The sequence below is a fragment of the Poecilia reticulata genome, linkage group LG12 (assembly GCF_000633615.1).
Source record: "Poecilia reticulata strain Guanapo linkage group LG12, Guppy_female_1.0+MT, whole genome shotgun sequence".
In the NCBI taxonomy this organism is placed as follows: Eukaryota; Metazoa; Chordata; class Actinopteri; order Cyprinodontiformes; family Poeciliidae; genus Poecilia; species Poecilia reticulata.
The window spans coordinates 2,173,642-2,186,718 of NC_024342.1; the positions used below are offsets into that span (position 1 = coordinate 2,173,642).

Here is a 13,077-nt window from a genome sequence, read left to right on the forward strand (position 1 = left end):
TAGTGGTTGTGTCACTTGTTTAGCATTTTTGCAGGGCTTTAGTTAATCGCAATTTATTTAAAAAATAAATATTTGACAAAATAAGCTTTCTGAACCATTTGAGAGAAGATTTGTTGCAATTTATTGTTTTACAAGTTTCACCAAAGTAGGCAACCTATTGTTTTGGTCAATTTCAGTTAATTTATTATTTATTTAAGCTTGGCTGTTATACTTATAATGGCACCGACAGAACAAATGGAAGTTGTTTTGTTTTTTTGCATGTTTGACCAAGATTCTGAAACTATTGGTGCACAGTGTGCTGTACTGGTGCAGTTATCAAATAAATTTGTAATTCAGTACATTTATGTCTATGTTTAACAAAAGAAATGCTGTAAGTCAATTCAGCACTGTTTTTCCGTACCGTTTCCAATGATCATATCTTTGTACAATGAGACATTTTGAAAATAAATGTACTTGATGGAAACACACCAACTTTGAAAAAGCCTTTTTTCTGATAGAAAGCACATTTGTAATAAAAACTTGGCTGCTGACACCAGAGTGACGTAAAGCAGAAGTCTGGTGGATTTGGCTTATTATTCTGTGTATTTTCGGAGGTGGTAATCTAGGCTTGTCACGATGACAAACTTTGCTGGACAATAAATTGTCCAACAGTATTGCGATAAACGATAATATTGTAGTTTTTAGACTATTTTCAAGTCATATAGTAATGAAATAATAATGCAAGAACACATTCTCAAATATGAATAAACTTTAAATTCTCCTGAACATCTAACACTGGAACCCAAAGACATTATAAATATCCAAAATAAATAAACAAAACAGAAACGGTAAATAACATTAATTGTGAAGAGTCTGTAAATAAAGTTGTCCTTCAAAAAAAGGGCGAGTTGAAACCAAGTCACCAAACTGAAGACTTTATCCTCCAGTTTTTGGCAGAAAGAGAAAAATAATAAATCATGACAATGGAAATTATTGATCTCGTTTTAATTTATCATGCAATTTATTTATTGATTATTGTGATAGGCATACGATAATCAACAGAAAAAGTTTCAGAGCCACTTACTTAATCAAATAGAAGCAATAAAATGTGTCCTGTTCACATTTGTGTAGTTTGTTTTAGAAAGTAAATAATTAGAATAGTCCAGAAGTCATTTCAGATGTCCAAAATATTGTCACCTGAAATTTAGATTTTAAATTAGTTGAGAAGTCTAGATGGCCGTCGGCATCCAGATGATTTTCTGTTCAGTCTGCCGCTGTGTATGTTCAGTGTGCAGGGTGCTGATAAAGTGTTAATGGGCCTATGAGGAAGGGTGTTAATTGATTCATTCTCCTTGGGCTTATTCTCATTAACACCTGGTCCCAGGATAGCTTGTATCTCTGCAGGCCCCCCAGAAGCCTCCCATGTGTCCCTGTTCCCTCCCTGCAGTTCCTCCCTGTGGGGGGACGGCTGGCTGGCTGACTGGYTGACTGGGAGGCTTCAAACCTGGGTCAGGATCTCTGAGGAAGCTGGAGGAGACATGTGGATGCTTTAATAACTGACTTTTTTTAAATTTGTTTGTTTTTTACAGTATTCGCAGTGTAATGCAGAAGTACCTGGAGGAAAGGGACGAACTCACTTTTGACAAAATTTTCTACCAGAAAATTGGTAAGTCTGACCTCTTTTAAAGGGAGTAAAGCTTTTTCACACCGAGCATCATCCTGTCTCCTCTCCTCCATGTTTCCAGTCTATGATCTTCTCCTCTGATTGTGATGATTTATACCATAAATCCTGTAATATTAAATCTAAACATTTGCAGCGTTAACATATCAGTCATGAGGTCCCATCCACCGTTATGTTTTATTAGCTTCTATGATTGTAATTACATAGTTTCAAATAATGAACACTTTCCACATTTATTGGTACCTTGGGTAAAGATGTGTGAACAGTGGCACCCTCACTGTGAGCCCCTCCCCCAGAGAATCATTGTCAGGTCATATAAAGGTCATAATCATCTTCAATCAAGACATAAATGTAAAATCCAATAAACAATTAAAGAAATTTATAAAATTCATATTTTCTTTATTTAAACTTTCTGGGGATGCCACTGTTTGCAACGACTTTAAGGATTAAAAATCTTTCTTACACTAACACGGTTTAAAACTGACAATTAAGAACCAAAACAGATGTGACCTTATCTGAATGTGTTTATGCAGTGGACAGGAAATAACTGTTTTTATTTACCTCTGGAAACTTATCGGGGTTAATTTTTAATGTGCACCTCTAACATTTTCTATTTCCTTATTCTTTTATTTTGTATCAGTATGATTTTATGGATGCTAGTTATCTTAGCCATTCCTCAAAATGCGAGGAATGACATTTCCTCGCATTCAAGTAAGCCACCTCGGTGAATTTTATGTTTAGAAAAAAAAATGGCTATCACCAGTCAGAACAATAATTAAAAAGATGAAATCAACTGTTAATTTTTTAAGAAAGAGGAATTAATCTGAAGACATCCACATGTTTTTAGTAGAGGGGCCAATAAATGGTGAGCGAACTGTAGATACTTAATGTGTCTGGTATTTCATAGAGTTTTAGAGTGGACGTTTAAACTTACAGCCAAAATGTAACAGAATGGGACATGAAAATGTATCAATCTCATGTCTATAAATAGATGTTAAGTGTTTTTATTTCTATGTCTGTGGCAGAGTGGGTTTGTCTCAGGACGGCCTTCATCAGAGACATCTGAGAGTTGATCATCAAATGACCACATAGATTTGATCCAAATAAATTTTGTCTAATGCTTTTCTGATTGTCGTTGGAAAGCAAATAATGTGGCATTAGAGCCACAGCTGGTTGTGCGTGTAGTTTTCTGTGTAGTTTTCACCAAAAGCATGGCTGTAGAATCCAGATAAATGGATCTGTGGTGGAAAACATCAGGATCAGCAGATGTTTGAGCGTTGGTGTCAGACCTGAACCCAAAAAGGTGACGGGTCCGTCTCCAGCCGCGGTTCTTGTTGTCTCCAGAGGGGCTTTCTTTGAAACCAGGCGGTTGATCTGTGATGCTGCTGCTGTGAGGGCTGCATGTGGGCGGCTTGTTCTGCTAGCTAGCATCATGTCTGCTGCTTCCTGAGGCCGGCCCGGTGGAAGCGCCGCCTCTTCGCCATAGAGCACAGCGTCTCTGTTCACAGCTGACCGGCTGTATGCCGTACCAGGGGACCGCAGCCACCCTGCAGGCCTGTGCTTGGTTTACTTACACTTCTCACCCCCCACCCCAACCCTCCCCGCCCCGCCCCATGAGAACAGGCTGTGTTAATTGTCCCTGGCTCCGTCTTCGTCTCCAGCTCCTCTCTCTCTCCGTCTCCGTCAGGCTTAACACTTATTTAATTTCTGTCGGTTGTGTTCAGTTTCATCTCCTCCATCCTCTCCGTTTTGGTCTGGACATGCATGCAAGATGGATTTCTTTTAATAAGTCAGTAATACTTGGGGATTTCTGTTGTCCAGAAAACATTTGAGCTCCTTAGAAAACTATAAACGCCCAAGATCACAGCAGGATCATGCATCTATAGCAGGGCTGCAGCTAACGATTATTCTGATGATTAATCAATTCAGACAAGAAGATGTGCACATTCTGCAGATTTTTCTATTAACCACATAAGACTTTTTATACAATAATAGAAATGCATTAAATATGCAAATTAGCAAATATTTTAATCTGTTAAGTAAACATTCCATTGCTTGGGTGCTACAGATGTATCCTGTGCTACAAATGATCAAGGGTTCAGTAACAGAATGCTGTTTTTGAATTTTAGGCATTCAAATGTAAAAAGGAATTTAACTATTTAATTTGCAAACATTTAGTGCATTTCTAATATTGTATATAAAACTTTTAAATGGAAAAATGAAAAGTCTTCAGAATGTGACAATTTTTTTTATCCGACTAATCGTCAGATCAATCGATTACTAGAATAATTCAGCTGGAACCGTACTTCTCTTATAAATAAGTATTTATCGCAGAAAAGCCAGTGTCAAGTTATAATAATAAAAATGTTACAAATTCCAGTTGTTTGCCTCAGGTTTTGGGTTGGACAAATATTTAAATTTTTGTCTAGAGTTTGTAGAAAAAAACCCTACCTAATTTTAATATAAACATTTTATATCAAACACAAGCATATTCATAACAGAAAGATGGGAATAAAACAAAATTCTCTGATTTAAATGACTAAACACAAGATGATAAATTGGCCACAAACTGTTGTTTCTAGGTACTGTATTCCCAGTTGTCCAGTTATTCCAATAACTGAGCTCAAAGAATGCGGAACTGTCTTCAGCCGTTTTGCAATGAGCTTCCTGGCTTTAGCCAGCTGTTTTACATATTTTATATTTAAATAGTTTTGCATGTTTCTCTGCATGAGGTGGCTGTTTGGACATTTTCTAAGAAATCTTCTGGAACAATGGAGATGACAGCTTGTTTTTTAACAGTTCAGTCATAACAGACAAACCTAAACTTCTGCTTTACTAATACGACTCAGAAATAATTTCCATGCATTCCACTGATTTCCATGTTACTACATTTAGACCAGTGTTTCTCAACCTTTTTTGGCCAGCGCCCCCCTAGCCTTCATCCAGGTCCCTCACCACCCCCCACCAAAGAATTTGTAGGCTACTTTGCACTGACCATTATTTTATTATTAATATTACTATCACTATTGTAGATGTTTTTGATTTTTATGCTTGTTTCTGTATTTATCATCAAAAATAATTTCCCAGAGAACAAAAAAATTATGGGAATAGTCCATTGCAAGTGTCATGGAGTCATCAGCCTCATGACATTAACACTGACATGAAAAATAATATTGAATAAATAAATATATCAAATCTAATTAAAAACATAAATAAGTGATTAGTTATTTACTGTTATGGTCTGTAAGATATATTTATTCCCAGTACTAGATGTGGTCTCAACAAACCTATGGCACTTCAACAATATTATTTTACCTTTTATGTGAAAATAGTGTCTGTTTATTCTTGCCACAGTCCTCTGTATTACGTTTTGATCAAAAGGTCTTGTCATACCAGTTTATTCCTCTATTTAGTTTAGTTTCTTAGTTTATTCTTACATTTTGTTCTTCATTCATTTCCATTTAGTTTTCTTTGATTAGTTTTATCCTCTCCATCCATCCATCCATTTTCTTCCGCTTATCCGGGGTCGGGTCGCGGCGGCAGCAGCTTCAGAAGGGAGGCCCAGACTTCCCTCTCCCCAGCCACTTCTTCCAGCTCCTCCGGGGGAATCCCAAGGCGTTCCCAGGCCAGCCGAGAGACGTAATCCCTCCAGCGTGTCCTGGGTCTTCCCCGAGGCCTCCTCCCGGTTTTATCCTCTCTTGGTTTATTAATGTTCACTTTAGTTTCTTTCCTGTTGCTACATTTATTTTATAATTTATTGACGTTCATCATCAGTAATCTTCACTCATCACCTGCTGCGCCGCCTAATCGTCATATGTTTCACATCATGTGTTGATTTTTCACTGTTCAGCGTCGGATTCTCTGTTTTTATGCCATAATTCACATCTAGTTTGTCGCTCCGTTTTATGTCCCGCTTCTCCTGTTTCAGAGTTTTGTGCAATGTGCGTGTCAGGTTTTTTTTTAACCCCCTATGGTGCAGGGCGGTCGGGAAGCGTATCGATGGGGAAAAGGCAGACTGAAAAGGCAGAAACAACGGAAACAATTTCTGCATTCTGATTATTGAAATTTAAAAGTGCTGTGTTGTTCTATCACCCCCGTTTCATATCGGACCACTTACAGCTCCGTGTTAACGCTATAAAATGAACACTCTCTATCGTGGTATCAACCGTGGAGGGATTTCTTTATTTCTTTATTTAAATGGGTTCATTTTTCAGAGGGATACAAAGTGAGAGTATCGTGATTTTTAGTAATTACATGTTTATAAGAGCGATTTTCTGTTCTTCCATGGAAGTGGGCAACTTTCAAACGGACAATAAAATACTTTTTAATATAAGTTGCTGCTTAACGTGATCACAGAACTGCCAAAACATAAGTACAAAGATACCAAACAAAGTGAATCACGGCAACGTCATCAGCCGGTGTAACGCTGAACTGATGGGGAGAAGCTAGTAGCAGGAGCGGAGCTGCGCCAGAAGCTAACAAACACTGAACAGAAGAAGAGCTGCCATCAATAATGTTGCAGCCAAGCATGATTTAATGTTACACAATACAGTTTTACCAAGTTGCTTAAAGTCTAAAATGGAGCTTTAGCGAAAGTTCAAGCTGGAAGACTCCACCCCCTTCGTTCGCCCATCGACGTCATGCTCATCTCCGACYTCAGCGCTGGACCTCACCCGGCGCGTTCAATCAGCAATCAGGCTCTGCGTAAAAGGATCCACACCCAAGCCGTCAGCTGCTTCCCAGCTGCGTTCAACCCACCACCTCCCCTTCTCCACCCACATCCTTCGGCTCTAGGGTGGCACCCTTTCCTGACCACCACCACCAGTGTCCGGCCCCGGGGGAGAGCATCCCTAATCAGTTATCGGGATGTTYATCGAGTTCACATCAAATCTCAGCTCAAATTAGCTGCCGGGGTCCGAGCGCCAAAGAACTGTTATTCRTTCCTGTCATTAAATCTTTCAATTGTTCCCTTTTGTCCGTCTGAGTCTTTCCAGATTGAACTGGCATTGTTGTGCATTTAAGGTGTAAAGTTTACCTTTGACCAAACGCCCCCCAAAGGCATCTCAGCGCCCCCCTTTTGTAAAAATTTCCGCTAGCGCCCCCTGCCGTCCTCCGAACACCCCCTGGAGGGCAGTACCGCCCACGTTGAGAACCGCTAGTTTAGACAAACAATACCCAGAAACTTCCCAGAAGTCTTGGTTTTAAGCAGCAGGCGAAGTGTCTGTGTGCATGAAGTGAAAAGCTGCAGTGCAGAGAGACTCTGCCATGCTGCACCTCGTTTTACTACGATCAGCTCTTGTGACTCTCATGGCTGCAGAAAACCCAGATCTCAGCAAATCTTCCTTGTTCCTCACTGAGCTTCCACTTCCAAAACTCACTTTATTTTCCATTCCAACTTTATCCTCAACAATTTGTCCTTTTCTAAGGCGTTCAGATCGGTGAATCTATGGAAGACCAGCAGTTATGTCACAGCTCACACATGGATCCTTTGTGTTGTTTAGGAGGAGCTTAACTTGCATCACTGAGAGTAAATAGGACTTTTTTTGGATCAGTATCAGGGCTGTGTGTGAAGGAGTATTTTAGTAATCGAGTATTCTATCGATTCTTCAAGTAATCAAATACTGCCATAAAAGCAGTATTATTGGCCCAAATTTGTATATCGGTGCTTACCCAGTAATCACTCTTCTCTTCTGCAGCTTAAAAAAAAAATCTACCTGTAACAATAATAACTCACTTCCATCCATATATCCATCCATTTCCTTACACCCTTGTCCCTAGCGGGGTCAGGAGGGTTGCTGGTGCCTCTCCATTTTGGGCGAGAGGCAGGGTACGCCCTGGACAGGTCGTCAGTTCATTGCAGCACTTTTTACGTCAATGTGGATAAAAAATACACAGAAATCTGAAATTAATCAGTACAATAAAAAAAATGAAAATCAGCACATTTTTGTTTAAAATGTCAGTTTAAGAGATGAACTGTCACTTTTCAACCTTTTCATAACTTTTGTGTTCATGTGAACAATGGGACCTTTTACACCTTTGCCGGTCACAAAAACAAATTTTACTGGACAATAAATTGTCCCAGAAATTATTGCAGTAAATGATGACGATAAAAAAAAAAAATTCAACTTAGACAGGGAAAACAGGCAAAAGTGATTAGTGCACACTACTTCACATTGGGTGTCAATTTGCATTGTTTCGCAAAATGCTGACTTTTCAGCGATGTTAAAGGGGAGCGTCTCTTTAATGAGTGTTTTCTAAACAGAAGTTATAGCTCTCATTTTAATTTATTATGCAATTAATTGAATTATTGCTTATTGTGACAGACTTGACTCTGCTGCCCATTTGTTGCCATCAGAATGGTAGGAAATGTATTTTCTGGTTTGTTTGTAAAGCTACGTTGCTCTAAGCATCGGCTACAGGCTGCTGTGCTCCGTCTAACTACATGCGTCTCCACTCCATCTGCATGCATACACCCGCTGCGCACTTTACCGAAACGGCAACGAGGCAGCAGCTCTGAGTGAATGTTGAATAAAACAAAGGCTATATATGCATTGCATGTTAACATTTTCATCAATCAATGAAATCTCCCAAATTTCACGGACAGAACATGAAATGTTTTAAGTCAATTCAGCTGTTTTTCTGTATCAGTTTGGTTTTGGATAATACTAATCGTGATATTGATATTGGAAGTGAAAAACGTGGATCAGTGCATCTCTGGTCACCATTTGTACAGGGCGAGTCTTGAAAACAAAACATTTTCATCACTAGTTTTCATTTAAAACTGGTAGAGGCGGAACAGAGCGCCCGTCAGTCAGAAGACCTCATGAATATTTTTGCACACACACACACACACACACACACACACACACACACACACACACACACCACTCTCCTACTGTACGGATAGTTTTAGGATATTTACAACCTAGTAATGAGGCGAAGCAGGCATTGGGAACACTTTACCATGGTAACGTTGAGCTCTGGGAGCAGTTTCTACTCTAATATACCAGTAAATTATAGTTTTCTACCGGGATGATTGATTTCACAGCTGCGGCCGGTTCCCTAATGCGCCCTGCTCTGTGTTTACTACTTCTGTTTTGTTTTTCGTCTCAGAGCTTTCATTAGTCTTGTTTTAATCTGCAGCATCATAGAAACCAAATTAAAAACGCATTAAAAAGCTCATATTTCTTTTAGATGAGATCTTCGGCGATTCACTAGTCGTGTGTATCTCGAGGGCACAAAACATTCTCCAACCTGCTCGTTTATCGCAAAATGGAGATTTTAATACGAGGTGCGTTTACACTAGAAGACAGTCCGACCTCATATCCGTTGGCTACTGTACTCCTGGGTTATGATCGTGTCTGCGTGTGTTTATTGGACTTCCAGCCGACCTCCTTACTCCCCCTGGTTGTTTGTCGGAATATTTTGGATTTGTGGGTGTGAGTTACGATGGCATCAATTGATTTCTAAAATGAAAGCCATAAAATATGACGCTAAACTCTGGAGGCAGGGGAGAGGAAGGGGGTCATTCACAAGTTGATTTGGATTTCATCATCCCTGCCTTTCACTTTTTCTCTCTCTGTTCTCTCCTAATATACCTCCACCTCTCTCTCTCTCTCTCTCTCTCTTTCTCTCTCTCTCTCTCTCTCTCTCTCCATCTGTCAGACTTCTGGAAAGGGTGATGGAGAGTTGTGGGTTGCTTAGCAACTGCGGTTGCTGTGGTAACCGTGCCAGAACTGCTGCATTTTGCTAGTCAACGGAGAGAAATGAAATTGATTAAAGGAGGAATGAAACAGGCGATGGGAATCGGAGGGAGACAGGGGTGCGGAGGGGGTTATTTCAGGGTGGGATGGGGGGGTGTAAAAAAGAGAAACCCTCTCGTGTTCGGCGTTTCCCAGAAAGCACCGCAGCTTGGATTCTGATGTCAGCACAGTGCCTGAGCCACCTGGCTGTTTATTCACCAATCATGATTCACGCTGTCTCTATTCCAGAGGATCCCACAGCAGCCGCTCCGACTCACCACGTCTAACAGTCGCAGCTCTATGACAGTTGTTTGCAAAAATAACCCCTCAGAGTGCACTTATAACCCCCTCCAACCCCTCTACCCGCCCACTACAGCTGTGGTATGAGATTGTCTTCCCCTCAGTTCCCCATGCAGGGATGTGCTTAGATTGGTTGTAAAAGCTTTAATATCTTCAGGGCTGTTTTATGCCCTTCATCTAGTCGCCTCGGCATTGCTGGACAACTGAAGCACTTCGCTCAAGTACTGCAAAGCGTTACATGACGGAGAGACGCGTGTCGTAATTCAGTTCTGTTCAACTATACAGCAACACTTCATCGCAAGTAAACAACGAGGCAGTTCAAAGTGCTTTACATCATAAAAACATTATACAAGCTGCATTTCCATTAACCATCTAATGGCATTTAATACATTTGCTTAAAGGAAACAGCAATTTTGAAAAAAAAAAAAGGGAAAAAACAAGCTCACCTTCAATAAGGCTTTAAGAAAACTACATATAAAAATAAGTTTAGGTTTCTAAACACTAATCCTTTTTCAATTTTCTTTTGAAAAATAAAGTAATTTCTTACACGACTTTCCATTTTGATAACATCTTTGATTTGTGAAATCATAAGCTCAGTTTGTTTCTAACTCGTTGATCGTTTTGCTTTTTCAGTTATCTGCAGATACAATTCACTCTCATTCAAAACTCAAAAATAGACCACTCAGTGTTTTTGACACCAAAAACCTGATTAGATCATTCTTTAAGTTTTTTATGAAACAGATGGGGAAAAATGCAGATAACTTGGCTTTATTTTGGAAATTTTGAAAACAAAAAAAGCAATCTCAATACTAAAGAGAACTCTTATTTAATGTTGGACCATTTCATCCAGATTCTGAAGGTCCGTTTTCTAGAATTTAAACGAGAGTACAGTTGCACTGGACTGATGCTGGTTGCTGTCAGAGTTGCTGGTTTAATTGTCATCATGTTCCAATTTTCTAACACACCTAAGAGACAAATTGTGCTACTCTTTGTTTGGAAGTATTTCAGTGAAATACGACAGAAAATGAAATTATTATTGTACAAGATTATTCCCATTTGGGCTTCAAAGCACTCTTCCTTAATTAAATTGGAACATTTAATCCAATTTATCAGATTTTTGTTAAAGTACATCAAAGCATTTGCTTCTGGTTGATCTGGTTGTAGAAGAAAAATGAATGGAATTCTCAGCTTTGATCAGAACCGATGAAGGGATAACCGTCTGATTTGGAGCCAGTGGATTGATGCATCTCTGAAATGGAAACTAAAAACAACAAAACAAAACAGGAACACGGTTCAGAATTTGATGCTGACATTATTGGAACGTAAAAATTAAAGCTGACTTTCTGAGGTTCACAGAATAATCAAATCTGACTCTTCTACAGACCAGTGGTAACACTGGTGCATGTAACTAGTAGTGTGAAACCTCCAGTGAGTGCAAGAGGACAGCTGACGGCTTGGGCTGATGCAACTGGTTTTCTACTGGCGACCTCGTTGTGTTTTCAGGTTGAACACGTTTTTGAAGCGTGCCACTGTGCTTTCAGCCTTCATTGCTCACAACCTGAAACCCAGCGACACGATAAAGGTCACGCCACATGTTAGCAGATGCCTCAGTTTCACTCAGATGTCGGAGGCTGGCGTTGACGTCTTGTACTGAGGGACGTGCGCCGTGCTGCTTCATCAGTTCTCCTTAGAGTCCCAGAGACACTCTGCTTATGCTGCTGATTTGCATAGAGTCCAGTTGGCTAATTACGTTGTTAAGCACATGTATGAATTATGCTGTGTGTTAATATTTCTGCAGTTTTTACAAACGGTTGTTTCAAGGTTACACATCTGCGTGTCAATTTGTTCAAGATCAGTAGTCAAACAGTGCTGTGGTGATAAAGTTAGACAGTTGATTCCTTCCTAAAGTTAGTCAGCTCATCATGGTTGACTGCAGGGGAAACCCACCACATAATCGTTCATGAGCATTCCATTGCTAATATTGCTATTTTCTTCAGAAAACCTGCTAAGGTCAGTGGTATGTTGTTGGGTCAGTCGGTCGTCCAGCTGCCCGCTGTGTTTGTGAGTTAAAAAATGTTTACAATTGACAAGACTTTGAAAATATCACTAAATTATGTGTTATTGTAGACATTACCTAAACATCAATTATGAAGCCTTAAAAATGGCACAAAAAAAAAACCTAACATAAATAAATAAATACTTAGCCTGGTAGGGGGACAAGTAAAGCCTGGTGGGCCTCCAGGCTCACGTTATACAGCAGAAAACCCTGATTTTGGTTTGGATGCTGGTTGGAAGCTCAGTTTGTCTTTTCATAAAGACTGATGCAAACTGAATTCATTTCCAATGTTGTGTATTAAAAAAAAATCCTATATGTTCCATTGAAATCTCTACATATTTGTTCTTGACAAAAGAAAAGTATTTAAAGGTTGCGTAAACTGAACAAGATGCTAAATCTGTAGTTTAATGAGTTTGGAATATTTTCATATTTAGCATGAACTTCTCTTACTGAAGGATCCTAACAGTCTCTTTAGCAGTTGAACAAAAAAATTGCTTTATTAAAAGTGTATTGATCCTGCTTAAGCATCAGATATTATCTGTTCTGTCCCGATATTGATAAAAATCAGTGGCAGTGTGGCCTAATCCATAAGGGCAGATGTGCTTAGACTAATTCTATGCTTTCTGCTCTGAATGATGCCACACTTAACTATTTAATTTACATTATATTTAGAATTCCTAACTTCACTTTCTGAACCATTTGAAAGGTTTGCTGCAGTTTATTTTTAAATTTGACCAACATATTGCTATTGTTTTTGTCAGTTTATTATTTATTTATTTTACATTACCTGTGCTACTCCTGACTGCACTGGCTCAACAAATAAAAGTTGTGTGTTTGCATATTTGACCAAGCCTGTGAAGCTATTGGTGTATTTAAGTGTTGTAATGATGTAGCATTAACAAATAAATGTGTAAATCAGTAAACTCTAATCCAGTTCAGCTCTGTTTTTCTGAAACTGATTGATATTGGCCCATACTGAACCTCTGATATCTGCATTGGTTTCAGAAGTGAAAAAAGTGGATCGGTGCATCCCTAGTTTAGACATGGCAGGAGTGTCCGCATCCTCTAAAAGATTAAAAAATGTATGCATTATTTTTCTCGTTGCACACCACTTTCTGTGCAACCTCAGCAGTTGGGGTAGATCGCCTTGTGCATTCAGGAATTTCTATAATTTTCCATATATTCTTCAGGATTGCCTTTTAATTCCAGCTGCATGTGAGCAAACTGCCCTGTGCTCTGAAGCTCAAGTTGATGGTGGAACATGAAAATAAATTGTCATCAAAGAACTGCTGCAGCTGTCAAACAGTTAGCATATTATG

General features: G+C 39.3%; 1 protein-coding gene across 3 annotated transcripts in view; it reads left to right on the forward strand.

Moving 5' to 3' along the window:
- The window catches only part of grk3 (G protein-coupled receptor kinase 3), a 78,204-nt gene that overhangs the window by 21,859 nt on the left and 43,268 nt on the right, over positions 1 to 13,077 (forward strand). For all 3 annotated transcript variants that reach the window (XM_008423194.2, XM_008423195.2, XM_008423196.2), the window contains one exon: positions 1,569 to 1,645. In XM_008423194.2, coding sequence (XP_008421416.1) covers positions 1,569 to 1,645 — 77 coding nt within the window. The remainder of the gene's footprint in view (positions 1 to 1,568; positions 1,646 to 13,077) is intronic.